Source organism: Lacerta agilis, chromosome 5 (assembly GCF_009819535.1).
Source record: "Lacerta agilis isolate rLacAgi1 chromosome 5, rLacAgi1.pri, whole genome shotgun sequence".
Lineage (NCBI taxonomy): Eukaryota > Metazoa > Chordata > Lepidosauria > Squamata > Lacertidae > Lacerta > Lacerta agilis.
The window spans coordinates 36,496,057-36,517,526 of record NC_046316.1 but is presented as its reverse complement, the minus strand read 5'-3'; the positions used below and the strand labels follow the sequence as shown (position 1 = coordinate 36,517,526).

At 45.1% G+C, this 21,470-nt stretch overlaps 2 protein-coding genes across 6 annotated transcripts in view; both read left to right on the top strand.

Moving 5' to 3' along the window:
- Positions 1 to 602, top strand: part of LRRC27 (leucine rich repeat containing 27) — a 38,089-nt gene extending 37,487 nt beyond the window's left edge. For 4 of the 5 annotated variants that reach the window (XM_033149346.1, XM_033149343.1, XM_033149344.1 and 1 more), the window contains one exon: positions 300 to 602. In XM_033149346.1, coding sequence (XP_033005237.1) covers positions 300 to 449 — 150 coding nt within the window. In that variant the 3' untranslated portion in view covers positions 450 to 602. The remainder of the gene's footprint in view (positions 1 to 299) is intronic. The other variant, XM_033149345.1, reaches the window with a different exon arrangement.
- A 12,043-nt stretch (positions 603 to 12,645) lies between these two features.
- Positions 12,646 to 21,470, top strand: part of PWWP2B (PWWP domain containing 2B) — a 34,198-nt gene continuing 25,373 nt past the window's right edge. Inside the window, 2 exon segments of the mRNA XM_033149341.1 lie at positions 12,646 to 12,738; positions 16,237 to 16,642. Of these exon segments, the coding sequence (XP_033005232.1) occupies positions 16,500 to 16,642 (143 nt within the window). The 5' untranslated portion in view covers positions 12,646 to 12,738; positions 16,237 to 16,499.

The window sequence follows — 21,470 nt, the reverse complement described above, 5'->3', positions numbered from 1 at the left end:
TATTGCCCAAAGGTTGCTCTGGATTCAGTTCTTTGCTTTGGGGATCAGTGTAGGGTTCCGTTACCTTCGGGTTTCACCGCATGCGCAGAAGCGCTCTATCACGCCGTGCATGTGCGCAGAAGCGGTGCCTCCAGATGTAGACTTTTTGGGGTATGTACGGACCCCCGGAACGAATTAAGTTCATATCCGGAGGGTCCACTGTACAGCAATAGATCGCTACCTGAGACACAAATGAATAGTTGGCCTTGTTAATGTGATAACCACTCTAGCGTTCATGCTTTTTATGTTTCCTGCCACAGGCTGAAAACCTAGAACAGCAGCTAGTAAATCTGAAAAGAGACCTGAATCAGGAGTATCGTTTCACTGCCTTTACAGGAGAAGTGGAACCACCAGAGAATCCACTGCCTATCAACAAGCCTCCAAATATCTTTTCTAAAATGACATTTTAAATTATATTAAAGAGAATTCGACATGCAGCAACCACCTACACCAGCTTGCTTTGCAGTTAATCTGCTTTTAACCAGACTTTCAAATTTGTCCTTTTCTCCTTTGTTCTTGTTTGTTTTGCTTTGGAATGTAAAAATTGGAATCTTTCACACTCATCACCCTCCCCGTTTCAATATGTGCCTACAAGGTTTTGAAGTGCCTTCCGTTACTGCTTGGTTTTAATGCCGATTATTGTTAATATTACCTTCCTGGAACTCTGCTTCCGAGATGAGCCTCATGGATATTTGTCATAATTCTCATTCTCTTTTAAGATCCAGTGGAGCAGAATTGCAGGATATCCTACAATTCTAATGTAATGGGCCTCTCTAATGAAAGGAACAGTTCACACCTTCTAAATTAAGAGTTTAAAAAAAAAAACCAGTGATTGGTAATATCCTTAATAAACATATTTCCAGCTGTAGAGAATGGAAGATTATCAGATTGGCATTCAACCTCCTGGAGGTTTTAAAGAGCAGCAAGTGACTCACCTGGCCGCTTTCTGCTGTGCCTCCTTAGGCAGATCAGTTTTGTAACTTATCATTAAAGACGTCATGTTTTAGTTCAAGAGTTTTTTTCACTATAGATCAACATGCAATTTTGGTTTCTATGTCCTTGGGAAGTGTCAAATCCTTTCCCCCCGAGTTTTGGTGTCAGCAATATTTTTTCAAGGTCTTTGTGGTTGTGGACAATTAGAAACTACAGTAGGAACTTGAGGAGCTAAGGCTCTAAAATAAATCATCTTGCTTATGCAAGTATTAACCCGATGCAATGTTTCACACTTAGACTGAGATGAAGATCAAATATCACTTTAGCAGGGAACCTTCGCCAGCCTTCCTAGATATACCCTATTTGAAATACCTTTTGAAATAAGGGCATTTTTCATGAAGATTCGAGGAACAAGACATCCTTTTTGTTGCACATTCATGACCCGCTGTGCTCTTGATTCTATCAGGGGCAGTCATACACAATCCTGCTTTTATTGCTGTTGGCACCTGCAAAGGTGTGTGGTTTGTTGTTGTTGTTGCTGCTGCTGCTTTTGTTGTTTTTGCTTGTTTGTTTCACACTGCTTCTTTTCCAGTCAATGCATATCCTATAGCTTCTTGCTCAAATCCCATGACTTTGTATACCAAAATGTTCTGGTTCATTTCCCCCACCAAAAGCCCTCCTAGATGGCAATAGTGTGGTAGCATTGGGAAGGCATCACAGCACAACTAATAAAGAAGAATAAATCCCCTGCTGTGTCAAGAATATGCAGCCAAATACACCTGTGGAAAAAATGCCAGTCTGGAGAGGCCCCAGTAGCAAAGTCTTGGGTAGAAGGAAGGATCTGAGATTTAAATAGATGAGATAAATGCTTCATCTCAGGGTGTGGCTGTACCAGCTGTTTTTTTCCCTCCGGATTCCACAAATAGCTGATATTCCACCCCTATTTCTAAATTCATCTGTAGCTGTAGTTGTTATAGCCACAAAACAGTTTTATAGCCACAAAACAGAACAGGAGGGATGGTGCTGGCCTTGTAGCTGGAGAGAAATGTTTAGCTTTTCAAAACAGTTGGGAGATACGCATTTTCATGCAGCAAAGGGGGAGCATTAGCTTTCTGGAAAACGAGGGATGGGGTGAACAGGGAATGGAAATGCCAAGTGATAAATTTTTGGAAGGAAGAGAAGGGATCGCAAAATGTTTTCTGCAACAACAGAGCCTGGTGATAAAACTTTTTTGGGGGGGGGTGTAATGTCTGTTTTAGTTTTTCGGGTTCCTTGCCCTCTGGACACAGATTCTATCTGCTTACTCTTTGGAAAAGATACAGTTAAAACGACCAGAGTTGTGCTGTCCCTCCTGCTAATGTCACGGAAAAAAAAGACCTGTTTAATTCTAGATGGCCATGTCACTAGGAGAGCCACATTCCCAGCGCTAAAGGATGAGCAAGAGTTAACTCTAAAATGACAAGGGTCACTGGATCCACAACTCCCAACTAAATATGTTGCTATTGAGCAGGGATTCCCAGCTACAGAAGCGTTTTGGTGCCCCAGCATAATTTGGCTTGTTAACCCAGCACTGACAGAATAGACCGATGTACCTGAACAGCAAAGGTGCCTGGAAAAAGTAGAGATGGAGAACCTTGGGTTGAGTTGGGGGGGGGTTAAATTTGTTGAGCAAAATCACAAAGAAATTAGACCTTTTTAAAACCTATTTCTATGGGAAATCAGATTTTCCTGGACATTTAGCCAATTTTCACCCGGACACTGCTTGCGGCTGCAGTATTCTGGACATTTTCTGGACATGTGGCAACCCTAGGCCAGCCTCCCTCTCCCTGAGCCACACTTGTCTCCAGCCCTGCTCCTCACCATGTGCTATTGCCTAGCTGGAATGCATCTTTGAACTTTGTAACAGTGCCTCTCGGTTGCCTGGATTAAGAGATGTATGTGTAGAAACCTCTACCTCTTGGCATGACTGAAATGTACTAAGGTAGGAGTCGCCACTTTTGCCTCTGGCCTGCTGTCTCTTGGTCTCTGGCTCTGCCCACCACTGGCATGTAGCCCCAGAATGCTGCTTCTGAGGCAATGCATTCCTCAGGCTAAAAAGCTCCCATGCCCCTCGCAATGTAGAATTATTCCTGATCTCCCATCTATTGGGCTTGGGAAACTGCATAATATCTTCTTGGCTACCTGGATGGGTTTGTGTATTGCATGTCTAAGCCTGCCCAGTTCAGCATTTTGGATGTGGTTGGAGGTGAGTACCTAAAACAAGACTGCAGAGAGGGAAGCTTTGATAACTGCATCCAAAAGAAGGCATGTGGCTAATCCAAGTCTGAATTATTATAAATTAATTTCTATACTGCCCTATACCCGAAGGTCCCAGGACGGTTCACATAAAATAGCAAATACATAAAATCAAAACAAAAACAACAACCCAATAAAAAAGACCAACAAGAGCCAGCATTTTAAAAAGAATATAGGATGTAGATCAAGTCAGGCAAAGGCCTGGTTAAAAAGGAACATTTTTGCCTGGCGCCTAAAGTTGTATAGTGAAGGCGCTATGCAAACTTCCCTGGGGAGAGCCATTGCAGAGAAGGCCCGTTCTTGTGTTGCCACCCTCCTCACCGCTCAAGGAGGAGCCACACGAAGAAGGGCCTCAGAAGATGATCTCAGGGGGTCCAGGTAGGTTCCTATGGAAAGAGGTGTCCTTGAGGTAATGTGGTCCTGAGCTGTTTAATGTGTTTTAAATCACTGGGAGGTTGACCATGGGTCAATTCTGGTTTTCTGCCTGCAGAACACATCAGCAGTGACTCATTGGTCAGCACAGAGCAGCCTTCTCCAACCTGGTTGCTCTCCAAACCTTCCTAGACTCCCAGCTCCCATGCAACATGGCCAATAGTCAGGGACGGTGATGGTCACCAACTTGCAGGGGGTTGGATTAGATGACCCTTTGGATCCCTTCCAACTCTACAATTCTATGATGCAATGTTGGGGAAGGCTGACAGAGAGGGTCTCATCGTAGGGTTCCAGCTAGAACAATTGTTCAAGGCAAAGTGTCCCAGCTATGAATGCTCCTTCTCTTTTTTTCTGTCCATCATAGGCCACCTACCATCAACTGCTGCATAGGCCATTGAGTCTTAACTCCTTGCTTCCTAAGCTACAATTCCTAGAATTGTTTAGGGAACTCTGGGAATTGTAACTCTGTGAAGGGAATAGTGATCTCCTAGCAACTCTCAGCACCCTTAACAAACTACAGCCCCCGGGATTCTTTGGGGGAAGCCATGACCATTAAGGTGGTGTAATCGTGCTTTAATGGTATAGATGTGGCTTAAGATACCTTCTACATACAGTACTGAGGGCTACTTTCACTAAGGTGTCAGAGCTACAGAACTTCAGGCAGCCAGTAGGGGTGACTTCCTTGAGCGCTCCTCCGTAAAAAAGGTCCTGTGCACAGAAAACAGTTCTAACCCTGACCTGGTATGTTTCTGTGTAGAGAAATGTTTTCTCCTAGGGAGCATTTCTCAGATATTGTACAGCCCAGGAACAGGGTCATTGCCTCAGTAAAATGTGATGGCAGAGGGGTACAAGACACTATTGACCTCGTCAAGGAACTGCAGCATATGAATAACAAAGTTACAAAGAGGTCAACTTCTCAGCTCACAATTTATCAGGAGAGCACCAAAGTATCCACAAGTGCCTTTGCTTGCAACTGTACAAATCTGGTGGTTGTTTTTTGTTCTTGGAGAGAGCCATTGACTGTGCTGTTTGTTGCGGCTCATTCATTGCAAATTAATTGATGTAGTTGATTCTAATTGCAATCATCAATTAACTGCAACGTGCTCAAACAGCTGTTGGCTTTAGTGAGCGGCCTAAGTTTAGATACTTTTGCCAAATGTGTATGTGTATAAAACCACAATCTTAAAAATAAAATGCAGGTACATTTGGCTGATGTCAGCTATGGGCAACTTAAATTTGCCACATGATTAATTCTGCATGTCTCAGTGTTTCCTTTGATTTCTCCATTCTGGGATCAATTTCTAATCATTTGCTTATTTTCCTTTGTCCTTAAAAAGAATTGATCTCTACAGCATTGGACTGAGCAGTGATGTAATGCAGAAACGTTTAGACATCGCAGTTGCATTCCAACATTCCCTTGCCTTTGGGAGTGACAAAGGCAGTTTTCCAGAGGCTAAATATTAACCAACCCTCCTATTCAGCTACTAAAACCTTCAACTGTACTTTGGCTTTTTTCCTGTAGTAGCATCCATTTTTAATTGACTCAGTATCCGCCCATGTTTGATCATGATGTATCATATAAATACATTGTTTAGCTCGTAGCTTGCCTTGAATATCTGTGTGTACATGGTTAGAGAATATTGTGTTGGATCCAAAGGTTATCCTGGAGGCAAGGGCAGACTTTTCTTTCCCTGCACATCCAAAACCTCTCCAGAGGGTCAGGGGATCTTCCTGAACAACAGGATGAGCTGTGACAAGGAAGTGACAGTTTGGGGACAGATTGCAAAAATTGGCCAGAGACACTTTGCAGAAGTGGCACTCCCAACATACTTTTAAGAAGATGGTGAAAACATACCTCTTTTACCAAGCTTTTGGAGGTGAAGAGGTGCAATCTGAGCTTACTTTAGTATTGTACCTTTTGCTGTTTTGTGTTAATTTTATTTGTTATGTTAGTTTATGCAGTGTTTAACTTCACATTGCCTTTTAAGTTGGTTTTAGGAATATGCACCGATGTGTTTTAATAAGTTGTAAGCAGCCCTGTGACCACAGTGCCATGTGTTATGGAAATACCTAAATAAATACATTCGTTTAAAGTGATTCCCCTCCCCTCCCACTTCAAGCCCCTTGACGGAGCCCAGGCTGGTTGGGGTGGGAGGGGTATCCTTGATCTTCTGGAGATACTTTGTGGAAGATGGGGCGAGGGGAGGATGAGAAAGTTCATTATCAGAGCAGCCCCTTTGGATCCAACCCACTGGGCGTTTCCCAGAAAATAAAAACATCTCCAGGGTTGGGCTAACTAAGAGGAGGGAGGGATGCTGCCTGGCAACTATGCAAATCTAGAGGCTGTAATGTAAACATGTTTTGATATATTTAAATATCTCTATCAATCATCAAGGTAGAATGGCAGCAAGCATACTGCGAACACCTTAATCCTAAAACATGAAAGGCTTCCTGTGCACCACAGAGCACATGGGAGTCTGGGTCATGGAGCATTTAGACACCAGATGCATCTAATGTCTAAATGCTCACTGATCCAGATTCCCATGTGCTCTGTGCTGCACAGGAGGTCATTGATGTGCAGGTTCCTCATTCATTTCAATCCAGGCCATAGGTCTCTCTGTGTGTGGCTTATGGTTCTGCTGAAACAGGGTAGGGCAAGCTTCCTGCGCTTGCAAGATGTGCAAGAGCTAGGAATAACAGATTGCAGATTTGCCAATGGCAAAAATCCTGTTTTCATATCATTTTAGGATGTTATTAACCATGGGTTTTAAACACCACCTTTATTTGTAAAACAGCCAACAGGGGGCCACAGTAAGCTGTATTAAACTTCCGTTTTGGAGAAGGAGTAAAAAAATAATTATAATTTCACATAATATAATAATTATAGTATAATTAGAGCAAATAATTATAGTTTCACATCATATAGATCAAGCTAGTGGGAGAGAGTCTGCCCAGATTATGAAAAAATAGGCTTAGCCTTTAAAAACAAGCTCAGTGTAGATTTCTGTTTTCCTTGGTAAAGAAGGTTGGGTAGCTTTGTAGGTGAAAAAAACAAAAGCTCCACTGAAAGCATGAGCTTTCAGATCAGTTTAAAACCAGCATAAAGCTAGTTTAGTTTATCGAAATATACAGCAGGCACATGTTTTCATTAAAGTAACAACACTAGGCATGGAGATGGGTGTAGGAACTGCATTACTCATTCTAGCCAGTATTCAGTAGATACATGAAACAGTCATGCACAAATGTACACACATCTCTTGCAGGTAGGTGGACCCCTTTAAGCACAGCTCATAAGCAGTTTAGTATTTCTGCACTTGAGTTTAACAGGGAAGCTCACTTGGAGGGAGTAATGATGATGGGAGGGTGTTTCCAGCTCTCTCACCTTTTGCCCTTGGAAGCCTGATAAGGACCTATGGCTGGAGAGGGACTGAGAGCAACACCACGGGGGGGGGGTGTTTCTAGGAGTGTGGTGACACTGTGAAGCTCCCTTGTTATTTTTACTATTGGATGTTGTGCATTGTCTTAAGTAATCTTGTCATACTTATAGTATTGGAATGTGGGTTTTGGGGTATGCTATTATAGTAGTTATTGCTTTGCTATGTTATGAAATAGTTGCTACAGTCAAACCTCGGCTGCCGAACGCAATCCGTTCCAGAGCCCTTTTGGCTTCCAAACGTTCGACAACCGAGGCGTGGCTTCTGATTGGCTGCAAGAGCTTCCTGCACACAAGCGAAAGCCGTGTTGGACGTTCAGCTTCCAAACAACATTCGATAACCAGAGCATTTACTCTTTGGGGCCGAAACGTTCCAAAACAAAGCTGTTCGGGAACTGAGGTTTGACTGTACAATTATGAAATTGCTTTGGTAGTATGTTTTGAAATGCAACCTGTTTCTTTGTTGTAAGCCGTTTCATGCATGATTTCTTTGTGCATGGGAAAGTGTCGTACGAGTGAAATGAACAAACTAACGAATCTTTTTTTTTTCCTTTAGAGGTCTCTTGTGGCTTGGAATGTTGATGCATGTGTCCCTAGGGTGCATGCATTGTATTGGCCATCTTCTTGGGAATTCTAATGCCCAGTACCTGCTCGAGAAGCTGCCTTATACCACACCAGGCTATCTGTACACTTCAGTTGAGTACTATCTATCCCAAGTGTGGCCAACATTCCCCCCCCTCAAAGGCTGCATTCCCTTGCTGTAATCTGTCGGTGGGCAGAGGCACATGCTGGCCATGGGCAGCTGAAGTCAGCCATGGGCAGACTAGGCAAAAGTGAATGGGACCCCTGCCTCTTTCACAAACACAACCCCTCCCCTAGTAAGCTGCCAGGGGAGACCTAGATCATCCTGGCCAGAGGTCTGAACTGACCACACCTGAGGTCAGTAGGCTAGCTTTGGGGGCACAGCACTATCTCTGTACTTGAGCGCCTGATCGCCACACCTGGTGCTTGAAGTGACTTTCCTCTGTCTGACGGTTGAACTGGTCCCACTAAGGACATGAACTAAGGAGCAGGCCCCATAGAGGTCAGTGGGACTTCCTCCTATGTAAACATGCTTGGGATCATGCTGGAAGTCACTTTACACATGGATAGGGAACATGTTGTTGAACTCCAGATGTTGTTGAACTCCAACTTCCATCAGCTCCTGCCAGCATGCCCAGGAATGGTTGTGTATTATTATTATATTATTATTATTATTATTATTATTATTATTATTAATGAATTAAATTTATATACTGCCCTTCATCTAAGGATCACAGGGCGGTTCACACAAAAATACTGTGGGATCACTGGAACTCAGTTGCCGCTCCTCTTGAGTGAGTCCCATTGCCATTGTAAGAGAACAAGGGAGGCATTCATGGTGAGGTCTGACACCTCTTTTTCTAGAAAAATAGCACTGGTGGTGAAGTGTATGTGGGTTCCCATGAGGCAAGACACGGCGATAACAGCAAGAACCTTTATTGAACAACATAGCTGGGAAACAGGGGCAAAGCAACTGCTTATATACATTCCTGAAAGTCTGGGCCACTCCCACTCCCAACATGATTGGCTGTCTAACCTTCCAAGCTGCGAATCACGACTCAGAGTTCAAGGGCCAATGGCAGAGGCCCAAATCCTGAAATGTTCGGTGATTGGACATCATGTATCGAATCAGAACACAGGAGCTCAGAATCCTTAGTCCAGATTCAAGCTCAAGCAAACACAGACCACTGAATACATAACAGGTGGGATATGTAGTCCAATGGCATCTGGTGTGGCCACAGGTTCCCGCATCCTAACCTCCTCAGTTGCCTGTGGTATAAATCATCCATAAAACTAGAATCTGCAGCGGGGATCTTGTTCTTAAGTGTTCTCTGGGTTGAATCCAAGGAGGGAAGCCAAGCGTGAGAATAGATTTCAGAGGAACACAAGCTTATACTACATTCGCAAAGTCCCTTGTGGTAGCTTAGGAACAGTGTTTAGACATCGTTTTGAGTTTTGAGCTAGTCCATGTGAAATGTGCCCCTCCAAGCAAGTTGCCTTGTTTTCTGCTGCTAAGGAGCAATGTTAATGGCTGTGGCACAGCAACCGCAGGGAGGGTTGTTACCATGTGCTGCACAGCACCTGCCAAATATCTATGCAGCAACATGGGCAGACTCGCAAGGAATGTGATTCCACTGCAGCAGCAGAAGAGAAGGTGCAAAGGAGCGAGCAATGGAGCTTCTTCTCAAAGGAAGGGCCTGGCGACTGCAGGAGGCACAATCCACCAGGAACTTTCTATAGCCAAATCTTGTTGCGTTTACATGAAATGCAGCCATTGAGCAAGAGCACAGCTGCGATCTTGCTCAATTCCCATTCAGATAAATCCAATGGGGAGGGGGTGTGGAAGAAGATTCTAGAAGATTGGGTCTCTCAAATTCCCCAGGTATTGCCACTCCTTTGGTTGGTGTCTGTTAGCAAAGCCACATCAATAGTGCAGATAGAATCCAGAGAGAGAAAAGTCCTGATAACACCGCACTGAGCAAGCTTTAAACAAAACAGTGTATAACTGGAGGAGAAAGGAATGGAGAGATTATGTCTTTCCTACTTCAGGCCTTGTATATAGCAGGGAGACATTAAAGCAAACATACAGAGGAAAAACCCCAAAGAACAACACAGCCAAGCTACCCCAGCACACATCATGCCACTCTGCCTGGTTGCTAAACAGCACCTCCACCCCTCTTGGTTAGTTGACTTTAACCCTAATAGAATTAACCCTTAATTTGCACATGGAAAGATATCTGCTGCTTCACTTACAACAGTGTCAAGGATCAGTTTGCTCTGTCACTTCAGACACTGTGACTATGTCTGTTTGACATAAGACTATTAAGCCAGGAGGCATTTGAAGATGCAGCCTGCCCCTCTCAAAAAGGGATAAAAATCAGTTTCACCCAGGAAGTGGAGCGGAGATGGAAACAGCATTTAAAAGAGCACCTTCCTACACAAACTTTGTGTACACACAACATGCCCTTGCAGGTGTTACCAGATTCAGCTGGAACAGGATATTAACTGCTGTTTCCTTCTTTACCCAGCTTCCTAGGCACAATGACTTTCTGTTAGCTTTGAGACAGGGAACTGCATCTCGAAACACACAGTGGACCACAAAACCAAATAGCCACCAGTAGCTGTCACTCCTTGTGGTCCTTTGCCTTTATCCACTGTGTGACCCAGAGTTTTGGAAAACCCGTGCCTATCCCTTTCCACTTTCCACTTTCCACGTGAAGTAACTGCAATGTGACAGGGGTGCTGAAATGTGCCCCCCCACCTTCTCTGCCTGGCCCTTAGGGACTCTCCCCAGGCCCTGCTTCCCTACCCAGCATCCTCCTGTACATTTGTCTTGCTGGGACATGAGCTGTGATCACGCCTGCCAGACTGGTGGATGGAGAGATGCATGCATGTAGAAGCATCTGGCTTTTGTGTGCCAACTGTACAGTCACATCTGTTGATCCACCCGCTTTTGTCTCTGGCCATCCACAAAAAAAAACACCCTGGTATGTGGCTCCCAGAAGCTTGGAATCCTTGGAATGAGAAAGCTTTGTCACTCCCACAAGGCTACATGATAGCATAGTGGCTACATGCATATTGGGCAATCAGGGGGAAGGCTAACACATTTTCCCTGAACAAGACAGCATTTCCACTTTGAGAAAGCATGTAAACTGTAGATTGCCTTGTTTCTGTGATGATCGTGCACATTTATTTTCCTTTGTTTGCATGTGTGTCTCCTGGTACATGCAGTGGAGTTTTTTATTAAAAAAAAAAGCATGGAAACAATCAAACCGTATAATAAAAACTGTGAAACAGCATTATAAAAACCAAACTAAGGAAGGTGAGGACACAAATTCATCAGTAGCAAGGTTTAATCTTACTGGGAGGGGGTGGGGAGAATCTAGCTCAGTCAGCAGATCTCAGGGCCATGAGTTCGAGCTCCATATTGAGCATTGCAGGGGCTTGGACTAGATGACTCTTTCGACTCAACAATTCCCTGATTCTAAGAAACAAGACAACTAATAGATGATGCTTCGTGTATGGCAGAGGAATGTCGACACATTTTACCAGCTCAGAAAAAATGCCTGCAGTGCAGTACAGTGTTCAATGGAACATAACTCCCCAGGAAACTGTGCATAGGATGGCTGACCCTAATAAACTGGGTACTGTGCTACAGGCTGCCTTTTGGTGTTGTCTGTGGGTGTGCGTGTGCGTGGGTGTGTGACATTCTTTGGGCGGTGAGTGCTGTCAGGAATTGCCCCTGCATTTCAAAGTTTATCACTAACCACTATTTACTAGTTTATCTGTTCACTAGTTTCTGCAGCGGAGGGTCCCGGTCCCCACACACCCACAAGCATTTATCATTTGCTATTCAATAGCTAGAGGTGGGCAGAAGATCTCTGGGTGATTTGCAAACGGATTAGCAATCGGCTTCCAATTGTCTAAAAAGCTTGCCCTACCCTCAAACTAGAAGAAGAAGAAGAAGAAGAAGAAGAAGAAGAAGAAGAAGAAGAAGAAGAAGAAGAAGAAGACTGAGGTGGGGGTGGAGAGAGAAACCAGGAGTGAGTTTCTGCATAATTTAAAGGATTTGTGATCTTGGTTGCTGGTATTGATCAGAAAGTCCTGCTCTGAGCATGTGCACGTCTTAGTTTTAAGCGTTTGTCTGTTGGCCTGAGCATTTTGCACCTGGCTCCCGTGGGTGGATCTCTAGAGTTTTAGTGGTAACAGGGGGAAAAAGCAGATCCGCAAGCCTGAAGTCTGCTCAACCCCTGCAGTAAGTAGCCTAGCCATTCCTTTTACTTCTATTGTTGGAGGGTTTGGGAGCGGGCGGGCGGTGCTTTTGCAAATCCTCTGCTACCGGTAGGAATGTGTTCAGGAGCAGGCAGAAGAGGGGGGGCGTGCCTTAGATTTAAGGTGGCGTCCTGCCCGCCTGCCTAAGGTAGCCTTCGTCAACCTGGCGCCCTCCAGATGTTTTCGACTACAACCTCATCAGCCCTAGATCTGGAGGGCACCGGGTTGGCGAAGGCAGAGTTAAGGCTTGGCTGTGTTTTATATGCCCCATTCAGGGGTTATCCAAATTGTGAAGAGCCTTGCACACGGAGATGGATACGGAGCACCAGCGTAGTAAGCTTTCCCCACACACCACAGTGGGGCCAACATTAATGCCCAGTGCACATAGGATAATAGATTTTTAGAGCTGGGAGAGACCCCAGAGGTCATCTAGTCCAACCCCTGCAATGCAGGAACATAAACCAAACTGGAAGGAGCATTGGCCCCTGATTTAGAGGTCTAAGGTGAATTTTTAACATGTATGCGCACAATCTTGGGCCAAAAAGCCTCTCCAGCAGAAGCCGCTTGTCAGGCGAGGAGGGGGCGGTGCCTTCTCTCTCCAAGCGGCCACTGAGGCCAGCTTTTAAGGAGGCAATGCCAGTAAGCAGCCGCTAGAGGGAGCGTGGTGGAAACGAAACGGGGCATAGTAACTTCGCTGAATTGTCAAACATTGTCACGGTTAAAGGGGCTGAAGAGACACAGTGATCGCTCAGGTAATGTGAGAGCCGTAGACTTTCTCCTCCTCGTTATTTCCGGGCATTCCGATTAGTCTCGTTTGAAAAGGTTTAATTCAGTTGTTTGGGTGCCTCTTCCCCCAACCCTGCGCCCATTTTGCCTTTCTAACGTTTTTCTAGCCGCTCTTAATAATAATAAAAAACAACAACAACAACAAATAAAATCCAATCCAAGCTGCAGAAGACGGTGGGACAACTTCGAATAAAGCAAAGGCGTTTTCCCACCGAAAGAGAGAATGATTAAAGCGTGGCCATAAATATCCTCGATGCTCCTGTTTGCTGTCTGGGCTAAGAGCATTTGAAGCAGCGACGGGGGTGGCGCGGGGGAGGTGGAAGCGAGAAGCCCAGGAGCATAATTTTGCAGAGAAAAAGTCCAGTGAGACTGCAGTGCTACTATACATGTCTGCTCCGCAACTGAGGCCTTTGAGTTCAATGGAGCTTGCTCTCAGGTAAGTGTGGCTCTAGGATCGCACCCTGAATAGATCTGCTGTCAGGTTAATTATGAGGATTGGAATGTGGCAAGGCGGATGTGTAAGGTTTCTCCTCACTTGTGCAGAATTTGCCTGGCCCTGCTTCAGAAACAGTTTCTGGACAACAGAGCTTTGGGGAAGGGGGTGGTGCAGGAGAAGCCTCTAGCGAATGTTTCGAATAACCACCACACTGTATTTCTAAATCACATTTGTTTTCAGTATGCTTGAATACCTGGAGCCAAAAGCAAAATTATGCAACTCAAATACAATTAAAAAAAGAGGGTTGACTAAGAAATCTACCCATTTTTATTTTATCAAAATGGTGGTGTTTGCCATACATGCTCTTTACCCTGTCTCCAAATTGTGCAGAACACTTTGTACTTTGAAGGGAAAAAAGCATGCTTAAGAGTTGCAATCCACTTAACCCTGAATGTCCCATTGAGCTCAATAGGGCTTACTTCTGAGTAGGCATGTAGAGGATTGCACTGCCAAGGAAGTGAAATTTGCTTTAAAGGCTTTGAAGGCTGTTTTGTTGTTGTTGTTGTCTTGGCGGCATTGCTTGCCTTTAATTACTTCCTTTGAATGGGCTTAACCCCCCCTTTCTTTCCAAAGGATAGAACACTATGTTGAGGTAGAAAGGCTGCCTTTCAATACAGCTTTCAGCCCTTCTAGGTGTGTTATTCATCTGATAAACTGTGTTAAAGGTTGTGCCAGTAAACAGATTTTTTTTGACAGCATTGGAGATTTCTATCTAAAAAGAGCCATTGCAAGAATGGCAGGAGCAGGAGGAGCTGGTGACCTTGCAACCCCTCTCAAAGGCAGTTGCCCTCTCTTTGTTTCCCTTTGGGTACAGGCCTCAGAAAGCAATTCTACACAACACCAGGCAGAGTCCTTCAGTTCCAAGAAAGCTTTGGATCTCTTCCCTAACCCTCCCCCCCAACCCCACAAGTACAGTACTGTACAGACACCCAGTAGCTTTAACCCTTTTTGTTCAAATCGCTGTGTTTACTTATCAACCTTCCTTTTTTTCTTTTTCTTTTTTTTAACTTCCTTGTTGTTTTACCAAAAGCAGGCCCTGAGAGTGGCCTGGTCTTTTGCCCGTTCTATTTTTGTTCCACTGATTGTGACCAAAAGCACGGCTGCTGCTGAATCATGATCCTAGTTTTATTACGGAGCATTTTTGAAAAGCATTTTATTTGAGGAAGTGATTGGAGCCGGATGGTCACTTAAGTTCCCTGGTCTTGAACATGTTATACTTGGAAGTCTAATCCCCCTCCCCGCCCACATAAATGTGTTGCTTACTTACCTATGCAGATCAGGGTGCCAGGCAGATTCACAGATGCATTAGAATGCTAAACTGTCCTCCCTTTTAAATTAGCAATTCAAAGCCTATGATTGTATGCACACTTACTAGTAGGGAGTAAATCCTATTAGTGGTGCTTACTTTTGAGTGAATATGCATAATACCGGCTGTATAGCAACCTTGCAAGTTAGGATTTTGTAGCTACACTGCCCATTCAGAGAGCCATCTGTTGAGCCTAGACAAAGTAGTGTGTGGACTGTAACTTGGTTTTGGGCTGCTGTCCTTAACACCAAAGAGGGAGTAAGTCTGTTGAACACCCTGAGACTTGCTTCTGAGTAAGCATGCATAGGATTGCACCATTGGGGGGGGGGGAAACATTATTGTAAATGTAACCCTATGCATGTTTACTCAGAAGTCAATCCACTGTATTCAGTTGTGTTTATTCACAGGGGGTAAAGGATGCTTGGCTCAAAGCAAGCAGCACCTTACTTCTGAGTAAATGTGCACAGGACTGGGCTGCTAATAAGACAGAGAGCTAGGTGGAATCTGCGTCACAAAGAAGAAAGCCGGTCATAAATCTGTATTTCCAAACGCAGGCGGGTTGAGCTAAAGTCATGCATCCTGTTTTGGGATGACTTTAAGCCTTTTGGGAACAGCTCATACTTCATATGAAATATATTGCATTGCAGCTGGCACTGGAAATTTAGTGTAAGTTGGAGAAGATGACCTCTTGTCATCACACTCCGTCCACCCTCAAACTCTAGAAAAAAAAAAGGGAAAGGGAAAAAAGGAGCTCAGAGGCTGGCCTGCCCACCAAATGCAAACTCGCAGCTTTTTCTACCATCTGTTTTAAGCCAACAAATCTGAGGACTTTTGATTTGTGCTAGTGGGAAATGTTTCTGTCCATGTAGTTTGGGAATTTGGTTACACAAGTCCTTTGTCCCAGGACATTTTGCCCAAAGCACTATTGAAATGTACAGCTTCACCTGGAGTAAATGGTAAGGGCTGTATTCTTGACCTCGCTTACCTGGGAATAAGCCCCATGGAATTCAATAGGACATACCTCTGAGTAGACATGGTTAGGATTCGGCCCCACTGAACTCAATGTGACTAATTTCTGAGCATGCCAGCTTTGAAAGGGCGAAAGTGATGTTATGTATTTATCAACTTTAAAGGCAACTGGAACACATGGCCCCCAAGTTTTGAAGTAGTCAGAACCTTTGTCTCCTCTGCAAACCAAAAAAAGGTTGCCCTTGCTTAACCCAGGTATCTAAAGGGAAATAAGAAATAATTCACTTTAACTGTGAGCTTTTTCGGAAACCTACTGGACACAGAGAGGCGTGTGTTGCATTGTCACCCACTCCAGGAAAATATCTAGCTTGGGGGAGGGAATCTCATGTTTTCAGCCACTGTTATCTTTTGGGGGTGGGGGTGGGGGAATGCATGGAGGTTGGTCTGCTTTTCCTGCTCGTTTGAAAACGTTGCAGTATAGAGACGGGAGCTGTTTTAGCTCTGGGCGGTCACTTGACCCTCCACGTTACGGGTCTTGCGCGTGGTGCTTCTGAGCACAAGTGTCGGGGCAGAGGGCAGCCCTCCTTTCAAGGGGTGACCCCGTTTAAAGTGGGGCGGAGAGGCAGAGGGGGCGGGAAACAAAAGCACCCCCTTGTTCTATAATCAGCACCTTAATGTAGCCAATTGTTTCAGGATTCCGTCGTGGAACGTTCCCGGGAGGGAAGCATTGTGACGTCAGCGCACCTACTAATCCTCCCTGCTGAGGGGGAGCCTGGAGCCATGAGGTCATCGCAGCGGCCACTGTAGCAGCGCCAGCAGCAGCTTCAGAGGCCGGCGGGGTTGGGGGGGGGGGAGGGGAGCTGGCCCGAGCAAGGCCGCCTGGGATCCCGCAGCCGCACTCCAGTTGCAACCCGAGGCTGCCGCGCGCCGCCGCCGCCGAGTTCCTCCGCAAAAGCATGGAGGAGGCCGACGCGAAGGAGCTGCAGGTCGGCTCCTGGCTGCCCGTCCTGGTGGAGCAAATGGTCAACGACACCCTGGTGGTCACCTTGAGCTGCGGGGAGAGGCGCTTCACGGGGATCCTCTTGGATTGCACTAAAAAGTAGGCACGCTTTATTCTTCCATTTTCTCTCCCCCCCCGCCCTCCTCACCACCGCCACTGCACGCGCAAAACTTCCAAAAAACGCGGGGGGGGAGCGGGGACTGCAACGGAGAACTTTGCCTTCCCCGCCGGGGCCTGCTGCAGGGCGAGGGCAGAGCAGCTGGGCAGGAGGAGGGATTAGGCCATAATCTGATTAAAGAGTTAAAGTTGCATGGCACGTTGCAGTGGGGGAGGGGAGGAAAGTGCAGAGGGGGGTGGGGTGGGGAGGCTGGCTTTTCTTGCCCCTTCTGAGCAGCAGGTTCTGGTTTCATTTTCTGTTCGAAATTCCTCGTGGAAGAAATACTTTCTCCTCTCTGAAAGCCAGTTTTCAGATTGTTGCAAAAGGATTTCGGGTCCCCTGAAAAGGTTTCTGCAGTGAGCCATAATTTCTGTGGGTGCTTGTTCTTTTTGAAAATGTGCTTCATGTAGAAGGAGAGAGGCAGAAAAGAAGCATTGCCTTCATCTTTCAAACCAGCAAACTTCTGTGTTTCCTATGTTGAAGGGGGGGGGGTTGCCTCCAAACGTTGCAACTTTGCTAAAAGTCCCCCTGCTTCCCCCCCCCATAAAGCCCCACTTTGTGCTGGCTGCTGGTGCAGCAACATGATAACCTCATGATGTCACATGTTGCCATAATTACAGACTTCTTTGTTCAAAAATATTGCACACTTCAGAAAGCCTTTATCTTGAGTTGAAACAGCCTCAGCTTGTCATTTTTCTTTCTTTCTGAATTTAGCAAAAGTACCGACATTGGAGTGAGAATGTGTGTGTGTATGAAACCTCATAGGTACATATACAAAGGGGAACTGCAAAGCCCCCCCCCACACACACAATTACCAATTTAGGGTTATGTTTGGTGAAATCCCTGCAAATAAACAAAGGTTGGTGCTTTGTGTTTCTAGAGAATAATGTTATCCACATGTAGTATGTATAAAACTGCCTGCTTTGCAGGATTTTCAAAATGAAAGAATTTCATGTGCATAATAAATAAAGCTCCTAATGGTTTCTTAAAGTGCACATATAAGGTCCTCTAAAAGGAGCCTTGTCTTGACCAAACCAAGCTGGAAAAGCAGCTGATGATAGAAAATTAAGCTTAACCATGTTATTCAAACACTCCTTTCTACATAACCTGAAATGGCACTGATTCTATCTCCCTTGTGCACACATTCTTTTGTCCTAAAATAGCCAAAACTTCTCTGGAATACACCCACTGCCCCAAACTGCAAATCGAGAGTGTCTACAGCAGTGATCACAAGGCACTCCTCAAATATGAGCCATTTATTTTCTGTTGAGAAATTGTAAATAAACGCCTGCCACTTCTGGAGGCCCCAAATTCATTCTCTGTAATAAGGACTTGATCTTGGTGACAGCTTCGCTGTTCCCCCACCCACAGGCAGTGTGCAGCCATTAGCCTTTGACAATTATCCTGCAGGCGTTATCTCATAATTAGATATGCCAGCAGCCATTAATAGAAATGGCATGTGATTTTAACATATGGCTTCATGTACATTCCACCCCACCCCCACAGTGAATATTTTTCATTATTTTCAGCATGTAAACATGCACTCCATGACCAAACAATGTAAAATTTGATTCAGGGAGACATTATATTCAGTCAAACGGTGGGTTTCTGTGACTCTTCTCCCCCCCCAACCTTTCTCATTGTCCAGGTAGCTAAGTTAATGCTTCTGATATTGTCAAACTAGCCACAGAAATGCTTGCATTATGTGTCCAGCCATTGCTGCAGCTGTATTGATTTCTTCCTGGCACCTGAGACTGAAGCAAATTAGCATGGGCCACAGTGCACTGGGATTTTTTGTGTGTGCAATCCCTGTTGGAACACATTGGACCTGTGCAAAGGCAGGGGCTCTCTCACCAAAGACCCTTGAGTTTCCACCAGACAACCAAATGAGCAGTTTTCATTTTGTTTGTACATTGTTTGCTTCTCTGCCATTCTGCCTCTTCCTCTATATAGGCAGTTCCAGCCCCTTGAATGTTGGTTTCTGAGATTCACTCTTTTCCCCTTCTGGCTGTTGCATTATTTCAAGTTACACCACCTCCCTTTTTCAAAAACTTTTTTTTTTTTAGCACAAAGCACACTACTGTGACCCACTCAGTTTAAGCTTGCTATTAAGCTTGGTGCAGAATTAAAGCTGAATAGTTTGATAACAGGGACGCGGGTGGTGCTGTGGGCTAAACCACAGAGCCTAGGGCTTGTTGATCAGAAGGTCAGCGGTTTGAATCCCTGCGATGGGGTGAGCCGTTGCTCAGTCCCTGCTCCTGCCCACCTAGCAGTTCAAAAGCATGCAGTGCAAGTAGATAAAAAGGTACCGCTCTGGCGGGATGGTAAACGATGTTTCCGTGTGCTGCTCTGGTTTGCCAGAAGCGGCTTAGTCACTGGCCACATGACCCGGAAGCTGTACGCCAGCTCCCTGGCCAAAAGCAAGATGAGCACCACAACCCCAGAGTCGTCCGTGACTGGACCTAATGGTCAGGGTTCCCTTTACCTTTACCTAGTTTGATAGCACTAGTTTGTACCCAGGGCCCGTGGGCTCTCAGTTGCCCTCCAGCCCTTCTTCTGGCTCATGGGACTTTCCCCAGGCCACACCCTTAACTCACTTGCTTTGCGCCCTCCTTGTGTGTTCTTGCCTACCTGGGATGTGTATTTGCTTGGTTGGATGGAGGACAGAGACGGATGGAGTGTTTGTAGAAACCAGCTTAATGTACAAAGCTAATACAGTATTCATGTTCACTGCTCTTTTCTTTGGCCCTGCACACCAGTGGCCTGTGCCCCTCCTGCACAGAATTTGGCCCTCAGACTGAATAACATTCCCTACCCCTGTGCTAAAGGCTACATTCAACCCATATTTTATGGTCTTGATTATATATGTATATGAAGTTACAACAAGTCAAAGCCAGTCTATTGGTGTATGTACCTGGTGCAGTGTACTGTGGTCTGACTTGCTACACTTCTCAAGCCAGGTGCCTTATTATAATCTTTTCAGTCTTTTTAACTCCTCTGTGTTGCAACTGCTTGCTTGCTTGAGCTTATTTGATATAAATAAATGTTTCCCCCCAAATAACAGGGCAGGATCAAGGGGTCTCCGCTAATATTCTTGCCTTGGATGGATGACAGTCTTCCCCTAGCAGACTTTCCTGGGTAAAGGCAGTTTAAACCAGCCCTTTGGGTTGCTTTTTAATGCAAGGCTTAAATAGCTTATCTGTTGTTTTCTTTTCCAAACCTCCCAGGCAGTTCAAAAGCTTGGTGCCTATCCATTTGGAGCATAGTTCCTGGCCCCATCCCCCACACCTCCTCCTCCTCCTCCTCTTGGTTTGTTTAACCTCTTTCTGCTCTTCTTTTCAATAGGACTAAGATACTTCTTATTCACTTTAATATACTTCTATCCAGCTGTCTAAAGTGCTTTCAGAATTGCCTTGCCATCTGTTGCAGGTTGATTTATTTGGCCGGTTTAACATAATTGCCCTTTTCATACACTCCCTGGTCAAACCAAGAGTTGTTACCTGAAATATTACTTTGAAGGGGCATCTGGAGAAGAGTGTAAGATACTGACAGTGCAGTCCTCCCACCGATGTCCACTCAGAAGTAAGCCCCTTGGAGTTCAGTAGGCATTATTACCAAGTAAATGTGCATAGGATTGCAGAATGGCTGAGTAAGGGAAAGAACCCAAAATAAGTAGAAGCTGCAGTATCTTGATGGCCTAGAGCAGTGTTTTTCAACCTTTTTTGGGCAAAGGCACACTTGTTTCATGAAAAAAATCACGAGGCACACACCATTAGAAAATGTTAAAAAATTAACTCTGTGCCTATATTGACTATATATAAAGTAATTTTTCAATTTTTCCCACGGCACACCAGGCAACATCTCGCGGCACACTAGTGTGCCACGGAACAGTGGTTGAAAAACACTGGCCTAGAGAGCAAAAAGTATAGGTCGGAGACAAAGGAAAAGAAATTCATGTGGAAATCAATGCGATTGGGAACGGTAAGAATAGCCAAACCTGTGTAAAAGATGTAACAAGATACTAGGAGAATTAAAAGCCCAAGGAATGATGCACAAATATGGCTGTAAAGAACAGATCTGGGAGAGGGAAGGAAGCCCTCGACTCTGCACAGAGAAGTTATGGCCTGAATGCTGCATCATGAGGGCTGGGAAAGAGAAGAGCGGCTTCTCTCTTCAAATGACTGATGTGCGCTGGAGTTTCTAATTTGCACTTATCAAGAGGTTGACACCGAAAGGGGGAGGGGAGTAGACCTCAGAAAGCAGCTGGACTTCCAGCTCAACCATTTGACTTCCTGATTATTTGTGGCAGACAAATCTGCATGTCCTTTTGCTGTTTTCCTACATTGTTAGATTCAATATCTGAGTGCCTGTGTGTTTTACAGTGATTTTTTTTTAAAAGAAACTCTGCTTATATTGCAGCTAAGTATCCATAGATGACAGGGTTGGCTTACCACTTAGTTATTGTTCTGAGGTCCCCCATCCCTCTCTTGGCACATAGAGAGGGCTTTGGAAAACACTGGGGGGTGTCTCTCATTTGTGCTGCTGAGGAAGGTAAGAAAGGAGAGGTTTCTCCTGTGTGGAAGAGACTCCTGGCATTTCTTATCTTCTCCAAGCAGCACAGCAAATGGAATCTCTGTGGAGGAGATCTGCGTGCTGCTCGCTGTCCTGCTCACCAGAAGGCTGGGCACACATCCCCTGGTAAGCTGTTGAATGGATTTGCAGTCGCTTGAACATTGGTTCTCCACACAGAGGCATGTTGAGCCCGTTTTA